At 31.4% G+C, this 21453-nt stretch overlaps 3 protein-coding genes across 4 annotated transcripts; 2 read left to right on the top strand and 1 right to left on the bottom strand.

Moving 5' to 3' along the window:
• Positions 1-4793: 4793 nt before the first annotated feature.
• LOC140883959 (small ribosomal subunit protein uS14z/uS14y/uS14x) lies at positions 4794-6484 on the bottom strand. Its single transcript, XM_073290587.1, has 3 exons — positions 6324-6484; positions 5037-5136; positions 4794-4953 (listed from the first exon to the last, which is right to left on the bottom strand). The coding sequence occupies exons 1-3, from the start codon at positions 6383-6385 to the stop codon at positions 4945-4947; spliced, it is 171 nt and encodes a 56-aa protein (XP_073146688.1). The 5' UTR covers positions 6386-6484; the 3' UTR covers positions 4794-4944.
• Positions 6485-10518: 4034 nt separating this feature from the next.
• Positions 10519-12736, top strand: LOC140883752 (uncharacterized). Its single transcript, XM_073290337.1, has 2 exons — positions 10519-10731; positions 11353-12736. The coding sequence occupies exon 2, from the start codon at positions 11364-11366 to the stop codon at positions 12417-12419; it is 1056 nt and encodes a 351-aa protein (XP_073146438.1). The 5' UTR covers positions 10519-10731; positions 11353-11363; the 3' UTR covers positions 12420-12736.
• A 4056-nt stretch (positions 12737-16792) lies between these two features.
• On the top strand, positions 16793-20862 carry LOC140882179 (probable E3 ubiquitin-protein ligase RHY1A). Of its 2 annotated transcripts, none has more exons than XM_073287997.1 (4): positions 16793-17298; positions 17531-17797; positions 18533-18723; positions 19942-20862. In XM_073287997.1, the coding sequence occupies exons 1-4, from the start codon at positions 17068-17070 to the stop codon at positions 20387-20389; spliced, it is 1137 nt and encodes a 378-aa protein (XP_073144098.1). In that variant the 5' UTR covers positions 16793-17067; the 3' UTR covers positions 20390-20862. The 2 variants fall into 2 exon arrangements, with proteins under 2 accessions (XP_073144098.1, XP_073144099.1); XM_073287998.1 differs by having other exon boundaries at positions 16796-17298; positions 17481-17797.
• Positions 20863-21453: the final 591 nt, after the last annotated feature.

Here is a 21453-nt window from a genome sequence, read left to right as displayed (position 1 = left end):
ACAATTGTATGTGGGGGAAAATAATTAGATGAAAGCATTTAATGTTGCCTGAAAATAAGGATATTGCCTTGTAACAAATTTGCCAGTTTGTTCTTGTAATATTTTACATAAGACATTTTGTATGGGATGTACCGTCACATTTAGTCTCTTTCGTCGTTGTTCCCCTTGCTTTTCACTATTTGTGTTTTTTATATTATGGTATTGTTTATACAGTATTCTGAACGTTCTGAACATCGATGATATCAACATTTTGTTCAATGTCATATCAGTTTTTCCATATTTTTATGAGTTTTTGGAGTTTCAAAAACACGTGTTACATTAAATGTCTAATGCTTTCATATTGATGTAAAGTGATTATCTTACGACATTTTAGATGTCCGATAAAAGACGTTCATAACATCAAAATTATATATATACATATATGGAGTGCAATGTTTACGTCGCTTTCATTCTGCATCGATGGACTAAAATAGGGTTGTGATTGAACTACGTCGGTCCTGCCAGAGTAGGTGGTTGGAAAGGTCGACTCGAACTCGATCGTGAATGAGTTTGGCTTGAGGCTAATTATATATTTTAACTAACTCCACTTGAGTTCCCTCAAATAAATTGAATTTTATATATATATATATATATCAAGTAATTATCACAAATTATGTATTGCATTCAGATTTTTTGTTTCTGGTTGGCAAAAAAAAAAAAAAAAGGAGTACTGTCCTAGATCGATTTTTACAAAATTGCACTCCTAGATTACAGAAAGAAACATTGCGAGAATATCGTCCTTTGATTTTTAAATATCAACATACGAAAAATATAGGAATGTTTGGATGACAACCGTCTTATTTTTCTCTCTTTTCATCTTAAATTTTCCTAGTGAACTTTCCTGTCATAACAATTAACAACATCTTCGCAGCAAAAGCGTCAGGTATTCTCGGACAAAAATGTAATGTTCTCTTTTTTTAAAAAAATAAATAAATAAATTTGCATGTAATGATTTGGTATAATTGGGATTTAATTTGAAAGTGAGTTAGCATAATGAAAAAATTAGGTCAATACTTCATTTACTAAATCTAATTGCCTTGGGAGTAAGGTTTGTATTATATATCATAATGATAAAATTAATTTTCATTCATTAATTTTTTTTAACAAATCTTAATTTAAAATGGTCCCTGCATTTTGATTTGCTCAATTTTATTTTCTAACAACCTTTCAAAACAATTCTCGTTAGTAGTGTCGGGAGGGGTTAGGGGAACATGAGTCCGGATCACAATCCGACATTATGTTAATGTCAACTCGGTTTACTTATTTTACGTGATAAGTTAAAGAACCTAACCAGTTTTATTTTAAGCTGAATAAAATGTGTCAATTTACAAACCATCATTAAGTGAGTCGAGACCGTCGGATAAGTCTAACTCATATTGATAGCTCTAATTCTTGTCATTTCCATCAATGGTCTCTTTTTAATCATTGGTCTCTTACTCTCATCATTTCAATCATGGTCTCTTTATATTTATTTAAAAAAAGATTTGTTGTTTTTATAGTAATTTAGTTTGTTTTTAAACACTGCTAAATTTTAAAGTGGAATTATTGTATATATTGTTAGTACGAGTAAATTAAATTTTACATATATAGAATGATTTGGGGGAGTTAAACAAGAGTATTATGTAGGGTAATATTCGTTTTTCAATAAATAAATTCTCTAACACCAAATCCTTTATGTCTTTGTATTTGTTCAATACTTCCTTCTCCTTCCGTCCTTCGTTAGAGTTATTATTATTAATTATTATTTGTAGTACTGAAGTATGCCATTTAATCAGTGGGAATTAAATATATTAATAAAGTTTGGAGGATGAAAGTTGAAACAATCTAAATGTGGGATTAAAAATAAAATTGACTTATTGATTGATTACAATTATATTGTTACTATATAGTAATGTTTATTTAAGTGCTAAATTAATTTATATATTTTTATAAAAAAATTAAGTTTCATATGTTATAATTATTTATTTATTTTCTGAAATTTTAGCTCATTAATGTAATATTGGTAAAAAAAATTCGGAGTCCTTTTCTGTCCTTTTATGCAGTTACTATTATTTTAAATTTTGATATAAACTAGGGACCTAAAGTCTGTTTGGTGGAATACACAAATCGTTGTCTATTCGATGTATATATTTATTTCAGAGATTTACGTTCCATGTGACATTATTATCATAAATTGACTCGAGGATATATAGATAGTCATCGGTTTTTCAGTTTTGGTATTATAATATAATAATAGAGAATATTCGAGAAATCGTGAAAAATTGGATTACAAAATATTATAAATAAAGGATCAATCCTTTATTATTATTATTATTATTATTATTATTATTATTATTATTATTATTATTATTATTATTATTATTATTATTTATCACGTAAAAACCCGCAAAAAACGACATTAACATAAATCAAATTTAAAGAGATCATACCCTATATTAGACGATATTATCAATAAATTCAAGTAACTTAAAAAATTTTAAAAAATTAATCATTTATCCAGTCAAAATTTTATGCAATTTTTTTAAAACCTGTTTTTAATTATTAAATATAATCGAATATTTTTCAAGCATATTTAGGTAGTGTTTGCAACCTCTAAAAATAAGCGATTTGTTAAGAAAATCTCCATAATCACTTATTTTTAGAGGTTGCAAACACTATCTGACTATTTAGAAAACTTATTAATGAAATAAAGTTTAAGTGTGTTAATACGGTAAACACGAACAAATTTCTTCGAACACATCATGCATTACCAGCACTAATTTGCTGATTTTTCTCATAGCTTGAATATTCATTCAGTAACTCAGTTGCCAGTGTTTTAAGAAAAAGAATCTCCATTCCATCACAATGTCAAGATCAATATAATTTTTAACCAGGGTGAAGTGTAAATATATGTGTTTATTTGACTATTTAGGCATTATAGTTTTTATAATCATCTTTTGAAATGGTTCGACACTTCCACTATTTTATTTTTTCCGTTATTACATGGAATTGAACTTAGACCTAAATCTTAAAAGAAAGCTCATGCTGAATGTCACTGCAACAAAATTGATACTCATCAATATCTATATTTCTTAATTGCAAAACATATATATATATCTATATTTCTTAGTGTTTATTGAACTTTGCTTGAGGACTTTTACAGCATTTGAACTTGTTTGTGAATTGATTGGGCGATATTTAATTACATTGGATTTTATGTATTCGTTTTGTGCATGCTTAGGCTTCGCACATTTATTTGGTACAAATCCAATAAAAAAACCCACATAATTAGACAAATCAAAGGTAGTTGGAAAAATAGATTTAGAGGCCATGTGAGTTGTTTAATGAATTTAGTTAAAATGTTATACATCCGTTAAACCATCATTAAGTCGTGTTTGGTAAATAATAAAAGTAATTAGTTAGGCCATAGCCCACATGATACCAGAAAGAATCATAGTGCCTAACCTATTCGCTTTTCCAATCTCTTTTTCTCCACAATTCTTTTTTTTTTTTTTCCGAAACAAATGTGGGCATTTTATTCTTAAATAAATAGTAGTAAATTGAAAGGAATAATTTCCTTTATATCTTTCTATGTTTTAAAATTATTTTTCCTATATAATTGTTTGACATATTTTAAATTATGAATTGTTTTGAATTGAATTGATATAATATAATATTTTTAAATTTAAAATATGATTGATTGGTTTAATTATATTAGGAGATATTATCAATTATCTAATTATGTATCACTTATCGTTATCTATGCAAATTTCTCACGTTAAAAGAACAGAGGAGATCGAGAAGAGAAGTGTGGAGAATAGAAAAATGCTGAGCGAGACAAGAGAGTGCACAAGAGAGAAGACAGAACTTTCGCGTAGAAAATTCAAAAACACATTCATGATAATTCAAGAGCTCTGAATTGAAGAAGAGGATTGAAGTTTTTCTACAGCCGTGGTTGTTGGCTTCCCTCGTTGCTTTGGATTGTTGAGAGAACATGTTGTGTCTCTCGAGTTTTGGCAACTAGGGTCGACTCTCGGTGGTCTATGATTCTGTCCTCAGTTGATTCCTAGGGAGTTGTTCGTTTAGTGTTTTTGTTTATGTGAGTTTTTGTTTTCTCACTTGTTTTTAAAAACTGATAAATCTGATTGTTGTGCTTTGTAGTTTAATGTTTTTGTTTATGTGAGTTTTTGTTTTCTCACTTGTTTTTAAAAACTGATAAATCTGATTGTTGTGCTTTGTAATTTGTATATTCCTATCAAGGGCAGAAACCACCCAACATAAATAAAAGTACTAATCATACATATAGAAAATTACATACTAGTTTCGTAAGATCATAAATAATATACGGTTTAATAATCATTGTTTTATTTTTGAAAGAGTCGATCAAATGTCAAAGCATCACGTTGAGTCGATAAGCAATAATTTAGTTCTTAAAAAAATATGACGTACTTAATATTTTACTTTCCTTGCGGGCAGTGTTAATAGTATTTGTTTCTCATAGTAATAATATAAATAATGCAATAAAAAGGGACGAAGATGTACGACTTCCGAATATTGGTTAACGTTCTTTTTTGGCATTTGGTAGTATAGCATACACAAAACAGATCTCATCATTAAACAATGTCTTGTTCTATGATGGTCTTTGAGAAAATTTTTAAAAAACACTTCTATCAGCTCGAAAACTACGTTTTCAACAATTCACATGGCGTGTTACTTCGATTCATCTCGATGAATTATAATGAAAATGATTTTGTAAAAAATTAAAAAAGATACGAAAGCAAACCGTGAAGTATAAACAGCAAATAGCAGAATGTGAGATTACCAAACTATTTCAAGGTGCATTACAAAATAAGAATAATAATTCCCATGGGGTTCTTGAAAGGTTCTGTACTGAAGCAGTCCTCTACGAGCATCGTTACCATAGATTCAACGGTACTGCAAACAAGAATTCAGGTAAATCACAAGTAGTCACTAGTCAATGTCACTCCAAACAAAAACATTGTGTGCATGTAAAATACCTTGATAAATCCAATTTCCTTGGCATTGCTGCGGAAGCACTGTCTGCAGCACATCAGGCCATACTTTCTGATTATACCATGGGGGTTCCCACACACGCGACTGCCAAAACCCAAATAAAATTTAAAACTAGAGAAAGAAAGAAGTTAAGTGGTCAATGCAGGTGAAAACTTGATAACAGGATCATGAGTAGATGTGAAACTTAATGCTGGCTCCAAAAATAAATGGTGCCTTTTATTATTTCAGTCAACCACAGTCAGAACAAACCTAATAACCGGTAAGAGTGGCATTCGTCTTAGCTGAATTTGACTCGATTAACTAACAGGGGCTCTGAAGGGATTAACATACTTAGGAAGCTGTTGCAATAATGCAATTGCTTTCACCTAATATCAACTAGAAGGTAAAAGTTCATGGCATGAAGAAAACCAATGAATAATGAATCTGGTATTCATAGAATAAAATACTGATGAATTGTTAAAAACAAGAAACTAAGAAGTAATAAGAACATATAAAACTAGAAAAAGAGGCCAGTACACTTCCTGTGATTAATTGCACAGCTAAAGACGTAACAAGGACGTTACAAGGACTTGTGATATTCAACTGATGTAAAGAACCAAGCCAAAACAAGGCTGCCACCAAAGATCATGGACCACACCTTACCATCGCATGCAACCCATCATACATAGCGGGCCAAATTGTGCAAACAAAAAACCAAACGAAATATCGAACTAAATATCAGCTGTGACCACACCTTATAGTACCTCACATAACAAGTGTAACATGGTGCTAAACTGTAAGCCAGGACAGACAAACATTAACGACACAACAATGAAGAATGGAGAACAAAAGGTAAAACCACCTCCAGCCAACAAGAACAATACTCAAAAAGTCGTAGCACTCGGGAATTAGTTAACGGCCTTCAAAACATGCATGTAAAATAATTGGCATTCGGACATATAACTGCGCACCAAAAGGGGCACCAGACAAACTTCAACATCTCGTCCCTGTGAAAATCCCAACTTAGCTATGATTCTATGAAAGCCTCCAAATTACTCTTACATTTATCACTGCCAGCTAGTTTAATTTCATTGTGCTTTAACTTAAAACAAAACGGATAGCATACAACCTAATCAAAGAATCAGCCCCATTCAGCAACCAATCCAAAATTTGCACATCACACCAATACACTTACATAAAATCAAATCAAAGGTAAAACACCGCCGATACAATAGTAATCAAAGTAAAAAAAATGTAAACTACACCGGGAAAAAAAAGGAAATTTCGATTACCAGGTGCGGGATCCAGGGCCGTAGGTCTTGGGGTGAGAATTCCAGACGTTGGAGTGTCCCATTTTCCTCTTAGTCGATGGATTAAAACTTTCAGAAGCCGCTGAACACCTTGAGAGATTTGAAGGAAGAAAGGGATTTATATGGGGCACTTGGCGGCCCTAAAAGTCAAAACCCTAATTTCGACTTTGAAGTATACCTTGGGCTCTGGCCCATTTGTCCCAAATATCCCAAATTTTATTATCCTTTATTTTTTTAATTTGATTTTTTAAATTTTATTTTAAAAAATAATTAATTCTTTAAACTATGAATTCTCACGGATAATTTATAATTTTCAAAATTACCTGGGAGAACAATTGGATTGGTCAATAAAAATTGATTTCAACGCTATTATTCTTCTTTTTTCCTACTTTTATTTTTTTTTACGTTAAAACTTCGTGAATCTATTTTTGTTCATTCATTTCTCTAAAATGAAAGAGGTGAGTGAAGATGCGTTTCTTTCCTCTTTTTTTTTTTTAATCAATTCAGAGTTAAACTCTTCTGAATCAACATTATATCCAAACTTATTTTTTTTTATTGAATTGAGGATATAATAATTTTTCTTCGATTTCTTAATCTAAGGAGGACGAGACAATGGAAACAGTCGAATAATTTTTCTTGGATCTTTTGCATGTAAGCCCAACTGGGTTGTTAGCTTAGTTAGCTAAGTGGGCTCTTCTATTTTTAATTTTTTTTCACATTTATATTTTAGCCCAGTTTGGTCAAATAGAGAATAAATAATCAAGATTCTAAAAAGGGTGAAGCATGTCGAAGTGTGGGAGTCAAGTTTCAAGCTTCAAATTTTTTAAGCTTAAACGCAATTATTACGATCTTAAACGAAAAAAAATATTTTAAAATTTAAAATATAATTTTAGTCATCCCAAACAAATTAACAGAGTAAATAAAAATATAATAAATTCAAGTGTAATGCATTAATTTTTTGTGAGATTCTGATTCAATTTATTTCGTTATTCATTTCATATCTCGTGTCATCGAACATAAACTAAATTAATTGGTCTACTTTAAAACATTGACCGTAAAATGCCTCAATATATATTGTATTTACATCATCGCTACACTTAACATCCAATATTGTACATTCTAACATTGCTAACAATCACTTACTAATAAAATCGATAATTTATGATCATTTTTCATCTTATTAATCAATTTTAGATTTTAGAAAAGTCACATTTAAACGTATTTAATAAAACTTCATATGATCAACCTATGTCTGATCGCTTTTTTATCCATTTTTTACTGAAGCGAACTATTTTTAGAAAGCTTCAAGCTTAAGCGAAGCTTGATCAAGTTTTTTTAGAACACTTAGAATAATAGAGCCCCTAAAAAAAACTTTAGGCAATATAATCATGCTTTTTCTTTTCTTTTTTTTTCCCCTTGAGATCTTGTATCACGATGGAATGTTAAATGCCCAACATTTTGAATATCACGGGACCAAGAGACATGTGATTAGTTATCTAATATTATGTTAAAAACGTTAAAAAAAACTTTTTAAAACAACATAATTTGTGACCAAAAGACGCGCGGTGCAATGTGACATGTAAACCTTTTGTTTCGTTATTGTCTCACTTCTTACCATGAATTATTACTGGAATCACTTTGGCTATCATAATGTGTTGTTGTCCATGATGGGATTGCAATTTGCACCGATGCATTCGACTACAAGTGAAACTTATATAAAAATAAATTATAGGAAATACAAAACAAAAAATCGTTTCCTATGCACCTGAAAAGAACATCGGACCACATCGATCTTTCGAAGGATATACACGCACTAATGTCCTTTTGCTATGCATGACAGTAAGATGTAATCCAAGGAGACATCCACTAATTATGACATTGAATTTCATACCGAACAATCAAAATCCATCGCCTTCAAAATCGTGTTTGATTTGGTTTTTAAACTTTAGCATATATATTTTACTTCCTCTCGGTCAAACAACAAACGTACGTAGTTATTGACCTCTTGACTTAGTGATACACTTTAGTTCAATATCGAGTATGTGTGAGTTTGAAAACATATGCTATAGTTTTTTTTTTTAAAAAAAACATAGTTCGGGTTTTTAAAGTTTTTTTGCCGAAAAGATATAAATAAATTGACATTTAGATGAATGTTGAAAATAAATTTGATTTTTTTAAAAAATGCTGATGGCTCGTTGACTTCAATCAAATGCACACTATATATATATATATATATATAAACATATCCGCGGACACCGGATGCTTTTTTGATTGATCAAAATTCATGTTGCTTGCATAAATTATTATGAGATTTTTATTCAACAATCTAGTGAAATGTAAATGAAGTAGTTCATTTTTAGATTACACGTGTCATTTCTATTAATCAATGTGTTTAATTCTGTCTTGTTTTTGTCAACCAATTTATAATTTATTGCTAACATACTATACAAACGAAACTTTCAGTATTCTTGTTAATGTGAATCTAGAACAAAAAGTACAAACCTCAAATCTCTGAAATTGTATGAATAAAAATTCTTTTCTTATGATTCAATGAGCATCTTGTGTTTCATAAAAACTAAGGAGAATATGAGTTATATGACTCTTACATAACGGTCATCCTATCAACTTTCAGACATTAAGATATGTTTCAAGCATAAATAATTTTCATAAGACATTCTCAAGTTTCAACATATCACAAGATTCTCGTTTTTGAAAATTCACCATTTTTCAAACCCATAAAACAAACGGAAATTGATTCACTCCCTTTACATATAATCCACAATGTAAACAATGAACATTGTTTAATACACACATATACACAAATAAACGTAATAATAATTTTACATCCTATGCACGATGAAAATTTATTTCTACCTATGTCAAATAAAATGATTTTAAATGTTTTGAGCGAAAATAATGTTTCGAGTCAATGGCCTTGTATGAAATATATATGATGAGGTTATGACTAGAGACAGATCCACGAATTAGAGTAAGGGGAGACTTGAACTTAATATAATAAATTATATATTATTACCATAAAATAAAAAAAAATTATATACAATATTTTTTAAACTCATTTGATAATTTTATGAATTTAAACTTTAGTGTAATATGACAAATGACAATAAATACGATTTAATTTTTTTTTCTCAATCCACATCATTGGTTTTGATCAAGCATTGAATAATTGATCAAAACTAAAAAAAAAATCATTATTTAAGAATTACGATTTTTAGTTCTAGCCCAATCATGAAAATTTTCATTTTTTTGTATACGTTTGTATAACACAAACTTACAATATTTGAAATTAATCTAAAACAAATAGATTTCGTGTGTATACTCAAGACTTGAGAGACCAAATTAAAATCATAAGAGTAAGTTTTTTATCGAAAAATTTCAGAGAAAAAATCTTATATTATAAATGTAAAAAATTTACAACATTATTAATAATTTATATATATATATATATATATATATATATATATTAAAAAAAAGTTGGGGTGGGGTGGACTATAGCCCACCGTAGCCCCAACATAGATACGTCTTTGGTTATGACTCAAATCAACTATTTACTGTGCCCAAGTCCAATGATTCGGCCCAATCAATGTTCATCTAATTATTTATTGAGACACTTTATCAAGTTTCATAAATTCAAAAAAAATTATAAGAGAATCAAGCCCACAAAAATTCCCGAATATCTATAAATAACTTAAATCACTTCCTTTTTAAGATACACTCTTTATAGTCACATATCTAGTCACATATCTACTCACTTTGATGCAGGTGACAACCTACGAAATTCGTTCTCTAGACATGTTTGAATATAAATCCAGCCACAAAATCTCCACAAATTATCGTATTTTCTTCAATTTTTGACAACGTAAAAAACATATATATATATATGTAAAAGTAATAATAAATTTACATTATTGCCATCATGAAAATTAATTTATATATATATATATATATATACACACGTAATAATAAGTTTACATTATAGCCATAATGAAAATTGAAAATCAACTTCTACCTGTGTCAGCTAAAGATGAATTCAAAAGCTTTGATTGAAAATAATTTTTTGAGTCAATGACCTTGTATGGAAACTGGCTTACTTCAGGTTTATAAGTGGAAAAAAATAGAACCACTGCGAGCCTAACCAAAAGTATGCAACCAAACAGAGCCTTATCTAAACCACCCGATGTACTAATCAGATTCCCCTCTGTACGAACCTAAGAGGATGATCAAACAGACCAATAAAGTTGGTGTTTGGCTTTGTTCTGTCTCTCAGTTCGGAGTTTAGATACAAATTCAACCCACAATAGTATCTCCGGCCTCGGATCAAACAGGAAAGTTGGGAACTTCACGCTCAATTTGAACTTCGGCCAATCAGGTCAATCTCTCCCTCCTTGTTTACCCTAATTTTCTCGGAAAATTCAATTGGGTATCTGGGTTTTACTTCCTCGTCCAAATGTGAACTGGGTTCGTTTCATGATTCAAAGTTTTGATTTTTATGTCTATTTATGGGTTTTTGTTCCAGAAGGTACTGTTTTAGAGAAATGGGTGTGAATTGGTTGCGAGAATTTTGGTTTTAGATCTGATTTTCTTTCTTTATCTTCTCGCGGTGGTGGTGTTCGTGGCTGATGTAGCTGCGATGTTCGATCTAACACCGTTCCTTGCGATTTGATGATGAAAGTTGAGGTTTTTGGTGGTCATGATTGGAAATTTAATTATTATTTCATGAACAACACATTCCCCGTGCTTCAAGTGTTTGTGTTTATCGCAATTTGTTGATACAGTGATCCTTCTCTATGATGTGTATACGTTTGTGTTTTAAATTGCATTGTAGATTATATCTTTGCATAATTGTGTCTTTGTGTTCTATATGATAGTTACCCTAACCCTGAATTTTGTGCATCCGTTTTTGAAGTTACAGGTGATTTAATTCGAATATTGTATAGATATCTGTTCTCTTGAGTTTTGACTTGGATTTGGTTTATTGGATATTTAACAGTGTAAGCTAAAATGGTGGCTAGCCACCATTTTAGTCGAGTGGACACCCTCCAGCTTAAAGATTTTATATATAGAAAAATTGGGCAAAAAAGAGCGGATAACTACTTTGATCAGTTGAAGAAGTTTCTCAGCTTTAAGGTCAACAAGGCTGATTTTGATAAAAGCTGCATAGAGACAATTGGAAGAGAGAATCTGCCCCTTCATAATCGGCTCATTCAATCCATACTCCAAAATGCTTGTCTTGCTAAAGCTCCTCCTCAAAAACCTCGGAAGGTTGAAGGGCTTGGAGTTAAAGTTTCCAGTGGTTACCAAAAATACTGTACAAAGTCTCTTTATGGTGATATGCTGCTTCAGTCTCCACGTAAGTGTCGGTCTCCTGTTAATAGAGATCGTAAATTTCGGGATCGTCCAAGTCCTCTTGGGCCGTTGGGTAAGAGCCCTAGTCTAACGATTGAAGAAACAGTAATGACACAAGAACAACCAAATGGGAAAGATTTGCATTCTCTCAATAGTAGGCCTTTGGTTGACGATGGGGAAGAGGTGAACCAAGTTGCAGGAAGCACAAGATTTCCAAGATGGGGTGATATCGCTGCCCCACTTGGTGTGTTTCAGAATAAGGGTGTTTCTCCAAATGTCCCTCTTGCTCTTAAGCATAGAAATTTCGCAGAGACATGTCAAAGTAGTTTTGAGTTGCCCGATACTAGGTCTTTATCGAGTCGTCTGCGGGAAAAGTTGGCTTCGGAGGGACTTGGAATTTCATTAGATTGTGTTAACTTGATAAACAATAGCTTGGATGTTTTCTTGAAAAGATTGATTGAACCATGTCTGGGAGTTGCTAAATCACACTCAAATGGTCGAATGGTCTCTGCTACAAACGGAGTCTTCCAAGGGAGATTCACACCAAGACCGTCATGTCCAACTTCTGCAAGCATGTTGGATTTCCGTGTTGCAATGGAGTCAAATCCTCGTATACTTGGGGATGACTGGCCTACACAACTTGAAAAGATCTGCACTTCCGCCCTAGATGTAAACAGCGCACCAGTGTCGCCACTCAGACGGCTTAGTTAGATTTAGCTTCAAAAAGTTCCGGTCAGCTAATCCATTGAGAGATGATCGAACTGCATTGTCGAGTCTTAACTCGCGAGGAGAAAAGTTCAAGATCCGAGCAAGGTACCTCATCTCTGCATACGGATGTTACCTATGTTAGTTGTCAAAAAGGGGAATCATTAATGTAGAGATTTCACACATTTGACAGTGTTCAGCGTGTCTAATTAGTTCTGGGTTTTGATCATTGTTTTTTCGAGTTAATTACATGTGATATGTACAATAATATTTTAGTGATTTAACATCAGCAGACGCCAATTTTTGCAGAGAAATTTTTGAGATATTTTGTGTGATGCTATCTTTTGTTTATTAATTATATTATCACCATATCCCAAATTGTTAATAAATACGTAAAAATGTAATCTACTGAATGTCTCAATTTGGAAGCAGGGTCCAACCTAAGCATCTTAATAATAATATTATTGTTTATTTAAAAGAAAGAGAGGTATTCGTACAGAAGGTTCTGTATTGATTATAGAATGTCGTTCGCCTGAAACATGTTTTCTTTTAAAAAAGAGAAAGTGCATAATCAGCGTAGGGCTAGGCATATTAAATTTTCAGGCAAGATATTTTCATTTAATTAAATAATTTATAATGAAATATTCGTTAATCTAAAATAATAAGACACCTGCATATCTGCATATGAAAGATGGGAGAGTACTGTCCATGTGGGATCCAACGACCGTTTGATTTTTTTTATTTTTTTTGCATTTAAAATGTTCATGTGAAATACAAATAAAAAGAGGCGTTGGATATAGCACATGGGCAGTGTCCATGTGCTAGCATAGACTCTTTCGTGAAAGAGATAGCGAAGTGTGTTAGAAATTTGGGTTGTGTACCCATTTTGAATCGCTAAAATATTTGTGATAAAATTATTTCTCGATTACCAATTAAGGGTGAATGAGAAATTAATAAAATATTCACAAATAATTGTTCGGATTTTATCGAGTAAAATATTAAATATTATAAAAGAAAAAGAAAATGGAAAATGAAACAAGTGGCTCAGATTTGAATTCGACAATTCATATTGAAAATATCCATTCAGCCGAATGGTTGCATGTGAGGTGTAGTTATGCTTACTTGACATCTTTTGATGAAGAGTTTTAATTGACGTGTTGCACCTTTTCATTCAAGGATTTCAGTCTTTATAAATAGAACTCATATAAACTAATGGAAAAAGGAGATATTCTGAAAATTCGAATATACAGTAATTTTGTACTGTTCATATTGTTGCATTCAATATTTGTTCATCATTTTTCAGAAAGTTCAAAAAGCATTTTCAAAGTTCGTCGGGTTTTGTAATTTGTAGTGCTCCTATTACAAAACCAAGTCGTTGTATCTTGGGAGACGATTGTCATATTTCATAAGCACCGTGTGTGGGGCAAATTCGTCTTAAGGACGTAGAGTTTAACTCTAGTATCAACTAAAAATTTCAGATCAAATCTATGTCTTTGTCTCAAGTCGTGTTCCGACATCAATCAAGACAACAACCGGAAAATTATCTCATATTTGCACAGTACTCCGACACCAACAAAGTGTCGGATCCACGTGACGTCACTTGTGATATTGGCAATGATCCAATATTTTTCTTAAGGTCCGCTCAAGTGACATCTGCACACGTCGATCCTTCACTTTCACATCCTTTCGACGTTGTTTGTTTCATGCGACATAATATTTTGGCTATATCAACGGTGTCTCCTTCCTGTTCCGGCATCCTCATTGGATGCGAAGATCCATCCGATCAAGATATATACATTTGGTGTGTTTAATTCAAAAGCCTAAAGTAGTATTATGGTTGGTTTAGTAACATTTTTACTAATACAACCCAATCCATTTGAGAAAGGATAAAGTAGTACTATGGTTGGATTAGTAAACCCTTCTCACATCCTATATAAGTCATCCATGCCTTTATCACTTTTAAAAATTTCAATTATACCTTTTTTCCCTCTAACCAATAAACCACATTGTTCACAATTTTATTTTATTTTAATTTTTTTTCTCAAATAATATAAATAAGAATAATATGAAGAATTAAATTAATAATAATAAAACAATTACGAATATTTATGTATTAACAATAATAATGAAACAATATTAAATAAAGAATAAGAGTGAAAATAATGGTAATCATAAATAAAAATAAATTACTATGAAATGATCATTTCATAATACAGAAGAAATTTATTATTAATAATAAATAAATAAACGAAATATAATACAAGAATAACGTGTAATAATAAATAATAATACTAACAATATTATTATTAATTAATTAATATTATTAATAATAATAATAATAAATAATAATATTAACAATATTTTTAATTATTTTTACTTGATAAGAACAATAAGAATTAAATCATAAAATAAGAAACTATTTATACTAAACATTATTATATCAAGATAATGTTTTTTTAAACCAATATATATAATATTATTTTTCTTTTTTTAAAATCTATATATATATATATATATATATAATATTCTTAACTTTAATATTATTGATCTTATTATTTACTATTAATATATTTATTTTAACTATTGGTTTTTTATTAAATATATTACCAATATTCTTATTATTAATAATTTATATATTTATTATTCTTAATAATAATATTTTATTATTAATAATAATATTGTTAGTCTTATTATGTATTATCAACATATTCAATAATAATCATATCGTTCACAATCTTAGTGGTATGGTATAGTTAATTGTAATAATTGTAATTAGTAATTAATATTATTATTAATATGTTGATAATAAATAATAATACTAACAATATTATCATTAATTAATATTATTATTAAGAATAATAAATAGATAATTTATTAATAATTAATTAATTTTTTGTTATAGTTATTTTTTTACCATAAAATTATTATTTATTTATTATTTTTATTATGGAAAAAATATTATAAATAAATTAATTAATAAAATTTTATGTAATATAATTATTTTATTAATATACATGAATTGATGTTTATTTAAATAATTAGTTTAGTAGTTGAGTATTATATAATGAAATTTTCAAATATATGCATTAGGTGGGATATATACAAAAATAAGTTGGAAAAATTAATATACAAGAAGGGTATTTTTGTCATTGCATTGGAATACATACAACTTATCCTTCAATTTAAAACGCTACCAAACAACACACATTTTCTCACCTTACATTAATTATCCACATCTTTCATTGTTTTATCATTCTAATTATCTATCCTTCAGTTATCCCATCACACGAATCAAACGATGCCTTAAGAGTATCTCCAAATGCTAAGATAGACGATAGTATCTGATTTTAAAACGTTTTTTTATCTCTACATTGGAGGAGAGCTAACGTAAAGCTTTTTCATTTTTACATTTTTTTTTCTTTTTTTTAAAAAAAAATTAGAATCTGTTTGTTGTTATTATTATTATTGTTTTTTTTTAAAAAAAATATATTTAAATTATAATCTATTTTTTGTAATGGTTAATTGTAGGGAATTTTGATTTTCAATAATCTGATTAAATTATTTTAATAAATTTGTATTTTTTTAAAAAAAATCTGTTTATAGATAATTACAATATTATATGTGATTAATAAAAATAAAATTTAAATTATTGTGTAATATTTTGTGGAATAAACTAATTGTTAATTTATTGTAAATAAAATAATAAAAAATATTCCAATAATATTTTTTTTAGTGTAGAGTTTAGAGTTGATGACTTAGAAATGAGTTTTGTATTTATCTTACTATATTATTATAGTAGAGACTCTCTAATTAACAAACTTTCAATTAATTGGTGAAACTTGATTTGAAATTACCATTATCTCCTAACTTAATTTTCAATAAAACCAAAATTATTGGACAAAATAGTCATTTTATACAGTTTCCTCTTTTCCAGCCATTAAAAGCTCACTTTGTACCCTTTGATATTATTTTATTTACAAATATGACAGTCACTTTATAAGATATATATATTTTTTGTGAATATTTGTTTAAAAAAACGTTACTTTTTTATTATTTTTTAATTTTACAAATTATTATTTATTGTTTTATTATTTTTTAATTTTACAATTTATTATTTATTGTCTTTTTTTTAAAAAACAAAATGTACAAGCACGCAACGCGTGGAGTGGAATATTAGTATAGAAATTAAAGTTGGAGATCGCCTAAATGCACCAGTAAATTTTTCAAAATCTGTCCTATATTATACATACATGTATAAAATTTTAATAAAGAATATAATTATATCTACATTAAATTTCTACATTCAGCTGGTAAACCTTGGATATCTATGCCTGAAAAAAACTGAATTAAACTCGAAAATGGAAGTTTTAAATCCCACATCCGTTCCCATTGTATCATGAATTTCTCCATTTTTTTTTTTTGAGAACCTAATTTCCCCATTATTGGTAGATTACAGAACTCCAAAAATAGGAAGCATCCAGAAACGTGGACAATTCTATGAAAGCAAAGTGTGGGTTGAGATAAAGTAGCACTGTCGCTGTCTCACAGGTCACAACCAGACAATCTTATCCCATGAAATTAACATCATACTTTGTATGTAATAATAGTGTGTATGGGCACTGGTACAACAGGATAAGGAGTTGATAGATTTCGGATGCGTATGTTGTTTTGTTACAGGTGTTCAAGAAATGTGATGATGACTATAAACAGTAGTCAGGTGGGAAAAAGCCATAGATTTTTAGATGTTTTTTTGGAATTTGGGTGCGTTTTAGTGCCGCAAATCCCGTGTGAATTTATTAACACTTTAATAAAGAAAGAAAAAAAGATGGATACTTCACTTTCCAATCCTCTGCTCCTCCGTTATCGCTCTGCATTTTCCTCGAAGGTATCGCCTCGCCCCCTGGCCCATCATTTAATCGTGCTCTTTTTTCTTTTTTTTTTTTTTTTTTTTTTTTGCTTTTCTTGGGAGTTTTAGAAATTTCCAAGAAATTGTAATGCGATAAATTTTTGGTGTATACGTTTCTCCAATTTGTCGATGTGCATTAAGCATCGATTTTCGTCTTGCAGGGATATTAACAGAGCGATCCACCGGGTGGAGATTTCTTTGGTTTTTTTAGATTTGTATGACGAGCGCTTCGGAGCTATTCTATACGAGGAGGTCGCGTTTTGGTCGGAATTCGGACCCATTTGACGTGGGCTCTCCTTCGCCCGTTGATCGGGCCAGCCGCCGCAGCCGCTACACACAAAACACCCACCATCATAGCACGAACTCGAACTCGAACTCGCGTCGGGATAGAATCGACCACGATGGCTGCGATCCGCCGCGCCGTGTTCCTCACCATTCCAGGCAGCCCCATTTCCATCGCTCTTCCCATTCCCCCCAGGTGAGGTTCAGCTGTTGGATTTTAGTCCCTTTTTTGTATGACAAGACTTAAGAGGGACCAACTTTGTTTATTCAGTATATTATGCAATTTGTAAAGAAGTTGCAAGTCTCCTTCAAATGTTTGAGTTTCTGAATGTATCTATTGTAATTAAAATATGTTATTGAAAGGCCATAACTTGAGCCAAGTCACTCGACAAACGACCGAAACTGAAACTAAAATACTTTAGGTTGACTCAAGAAGGTACTTGGGCTATGTGAACTTTATTCGAGCTTGCTAAAAAATGAGCCTTTGGCCTAGGGACTCACCAGCAGTTTGATTCACTTGCACCTCATGTCCGATATTGTTAGGCTGAAGTAAATTATGTGTCCTTTTCTTGATTAACTTTGATATGAGGTCTGAACTCGCGTTTTGTTCCTGCATGCCTATTAAAATGGTTGTAACTTGTGAGATAAAAAATATTTATTATGTACGAGCCAAACCACAAAGACTGATTTGGTAATTTGGCTGCTTAAGTAGCAAGAAAAGTTGTGTTGTAATGTCTCATGTTATTTGATCCAATCGAACTTTTAAGTTGGAATCATAAACTATATCAGGAAACTTAAATTTGGTGCTCAAGATCTAGTTTTCTGGGGGTTCCATGGCATTTTGTGTTTTCTTTACTAATTATTCAAGATTAAAGTCCGTCCAGATTCGTGCTTTCTGCTGTTCTCAGTATATTCTTCTTGAATTGCTCAGGATCGTGAGGTTATTAGGCCTGAACAAGGTGGCCATCAATTTGCTTCGGGAAACGCTGTGCAATCTGGAAATCAAAGCAATGTCCTAGATAGGGTGCAATTCAGTGGGAATGACAGACTTCCTGGAGCTGTGCTTCTTGCTAGAGACAGGCTTGTACACAGGTTGAGAGGTGTCACTCTTCCCGGTAGCAGGTTAGTACGGGTATATGCGTCCCATCAAACACCACCCAACCCTAACCCCAAGAGCTTTCAGATAGTAGGGACGTAAATAGCGTGACTGAATTTTTACTATGCACTGATCCAACTATGATTTCAAATTACATGGTTATTTATATGCTACGTCGGAGAGAAATCCATTATTAATTCCATCAAAACCATATCAAATCATGAATTGTAACTTGTAAGAGATCTTTTTTTTTTCTTTTTCCTGCACCGTCTTGTTAATCTTCTTCTCGTTCTTGTTATTCGAGTAGCCAGGTCCCTTCCCTCTTCTATTCTTTGTCTTCTTCCAGTTTTACTTCTCCCACACTTTTTTACCTTGTTCTTTGTCCTTAACGTTGCATCACCATTTAGAATTGCTTCTCACCATTACTGCTTTTCTTATTCCTTTCATTTACATTTTATTCCTCCCGTTTGACTCCCAGCGTCGCAACTAGGGGGGCATTCAAGCTGGGTTGAACTCAAGTAGCTATATAGTGGTCGAGATCGACCTCAATCAAGCAAAGATTTCCTAATTCTATCTCGACTCAGAGTAACTATTGAGTAACTCGAGCTTGATAATTTATTTACAAAAATATAGCTTAATTCTTATTTAATTCGAATTTTATGTTCAAATTAAAATAACATGTGAAAGAATTAATACATGAGCTTGAATACTCAACGGGGGATTGATTCGAAGATATTAAAGTTCGTGGTCGACTCAAGTGGGGAGCTTGAGGTACTCGATCTTGATTTGAACTCAGTTAGAAGCAAATTCAAGCCGAGCTTCAAGCGGGTAGATAGCAAGCTTCTCAACTTGCTTGCCTCCCTAATCCAAAATCCTCACATGCATCCTAATTTCTTTCCTCTGCAGCAAGCAGCACTTGCATTCACATGCAGAAATGTGGTGGCACACTCATTCATGCTCATGTTCTTGTTAGCTAAAAGTTAGCATACTACTAAATTCATACAGAAATGGACCAAATTTCAAATAAAAATTAAATCTTGTGTGATATATTTGCTTATAGTCCTATATATATATTTTTAACATCAATATCTCAATTCTGAGGAGTACAATTTTGCACTCTATTTCATTCCTTAAATCCTATGATCAACTGCTGTCTGGAGATGAGCCAATTTTACATTCTTTTGAATTCTCCTCCGCAAATTTGTGGCAGTAGGATAACTCATCTCTCTCTCTTTTACTTGTAGGCAGAGAAATCAAACTTCCCAAATCGACCACCGCAATGAAACAGTAATCGGCGATGTGCTCAGACTCATTGACACTGGGGATGGGGAAACAGATATATCTAGAGACTGGCTAGCCACGATGACATCTGTAACCGATTCCATCAGCCGACTAACGAGCAATAAGCCTCCAGGACTCACACAAGAAGCAGTGAACAGTTTGCACATGGAGGTGTTCGGTGTGCTGGAGGAAGCCGACACAGAAGACACATCAAGCCAAATATCGGAATGCAGCATATGCCTAGAGAGTTTCTCGGAGGGAGATGAGCTGATACGCCTGCCTTGTGCTCATAGGTATCATTTTTGCTGCTTGGGTCCATGGGTCCGAACCTGTGGAGAGTGCCCATATTGCCGTAGGGGCATTGTTGTAAATGCGGATTTGTTGAGCAGCGATTTGAATTCTGATCGTTGACTCGGTTTTCATCGGACTGGTGCGTGCGAATTCTATCTACCTCCGATGTGAGTAGTACTAGTAGAAAGTTTACGATTAGTAGTCGGCAGTTTCTCCGGAATACATGTTTTGGCATCGAGTGCATGTGACGAGATAAAAACATGTTGGCACGCATGTCCCACAATCTACCTAAGTGCAACAAGAAACTACATGGCTCTCGTGTTTCGGATAAACGATAAAAATCATGGTATGCAAGTCGTAGTATGAAAGATTAGAAAATGGTTGCAATATGTTGGGGCAAGTCAACTTGGCTTCTGGTCCCATGTCTAGAAGTCATCGCTTGAACTCAAATTACTTGGAAATTTGACACAAAAATGCAGCGAGAATTCAAATGTTTGATTCATTCAAGTCTGTCTGAATGATGGGTACTTTTGTGATGAAAATGCTAATCACTATCTCAAGTCAAGTGATCAATAAAAACTATATATTCGATATCGAAAGCTGATAAAAAAAAAAAAGGAGTAAATTTACAAAATACTTATCACTGTCATAAAAATCCCAAGCTCACACTAACGTCAAGACTCAATCTATGATTCATATTTCTAATTTCCTTTTATTATGAGACTATCATCATCTTTATGGTTTGATGTATTATTAATCTATGTATAACTTATCCCAATCAATTTCGCCTTATTTTTGTCATATTATTTATCTATTTATTAATTAATAATTTTATATCAATTAAATCAAATAAATTATAATCTATCCATCAAATCAAATAATGTATTAACTATTTTTTCTTATTTATTTTTAATTTACATTATATTACTTATCTATGGATTACTTATCTTATCACTCAAATCAAACGGTGCTCTTAGGCAGTGTTTTGAAAAGCTTTTAGGAAGTACTTCTCAGTTTTTTCTTACCTCACTGATAAGTGTTTTTAAAAACTTTTTCAAACACTATTTTAATGTCTGAATGAATCACCTCTGGTCCAAAATGATTAAAATATGAAACTTCGATCCGACTCGACTCTAAGTTCATATTAAATCAAAGTGGGCTAGGCCATGCATTGACAAGTACCT

The sequence above is a fragment of the Henckelia pumila genome, chromosome 2, assembly GCF_033568475.1.
Source record: "Henckelia pumila isolate YLH828 chromosome 2, ASM3356847v2, whole genome shotgun sequence".
Lineage (NCBI taxonomy): Eukaryota > Viridiplantae > Streptophyta > Magnoliopsida > Lamiales > Gesneriaceae > Henckelia > Henckelia pumila.
The sequence above is the reverse complement of the archived record's forward strand: the minus strand, read 5'-3'. Positions and strand labels throughout refer to the sequence as shown.

Coding starts and splice junctions, on each gene's coding strand:
- LOC140883959 (XM_073290587.1), bottom strand. CDS start 6,385: ATGGGACACTCCAACGTCTGGAATTCTCACCCCAAGACCTACGGCCCT. Junction 5,137..6,323: donor GGCCCTGGATCCCGCACCTG/GTAATCGAAATT, acceptor GGGTTTTGGCAG/TCGCGTGTGTGGGAACCCCC.
- LOC140883752 (XM_073290337.1), top strand. CDS start 11,364: ATGGTGGCTAGCCACCATTTTAGTCGAGTGGACACCCTCCAGCTTAAA.
- LOC140882179 (XM_073287997.1), top strand. CDS start 17,068: ATGCGTATGTTGTTTTGTTACAGGTGTTCAAGAAATGTGATGATGACT. Junction 17,299..17,530: donor GCTCTGCATTTTCCTCGAAG/GTATCGCCTCGC, acceptor TGGTTTTTTTAG/ATTTGTATGACGAGCGCTTC. Junction 18,724..19,941: donor GTCACTCTTCCCGGTAGCAG/GTTAGTACGGGT, acceptor TTTTACTTGTAG/GCAGAGAAATCAAACTTCCC.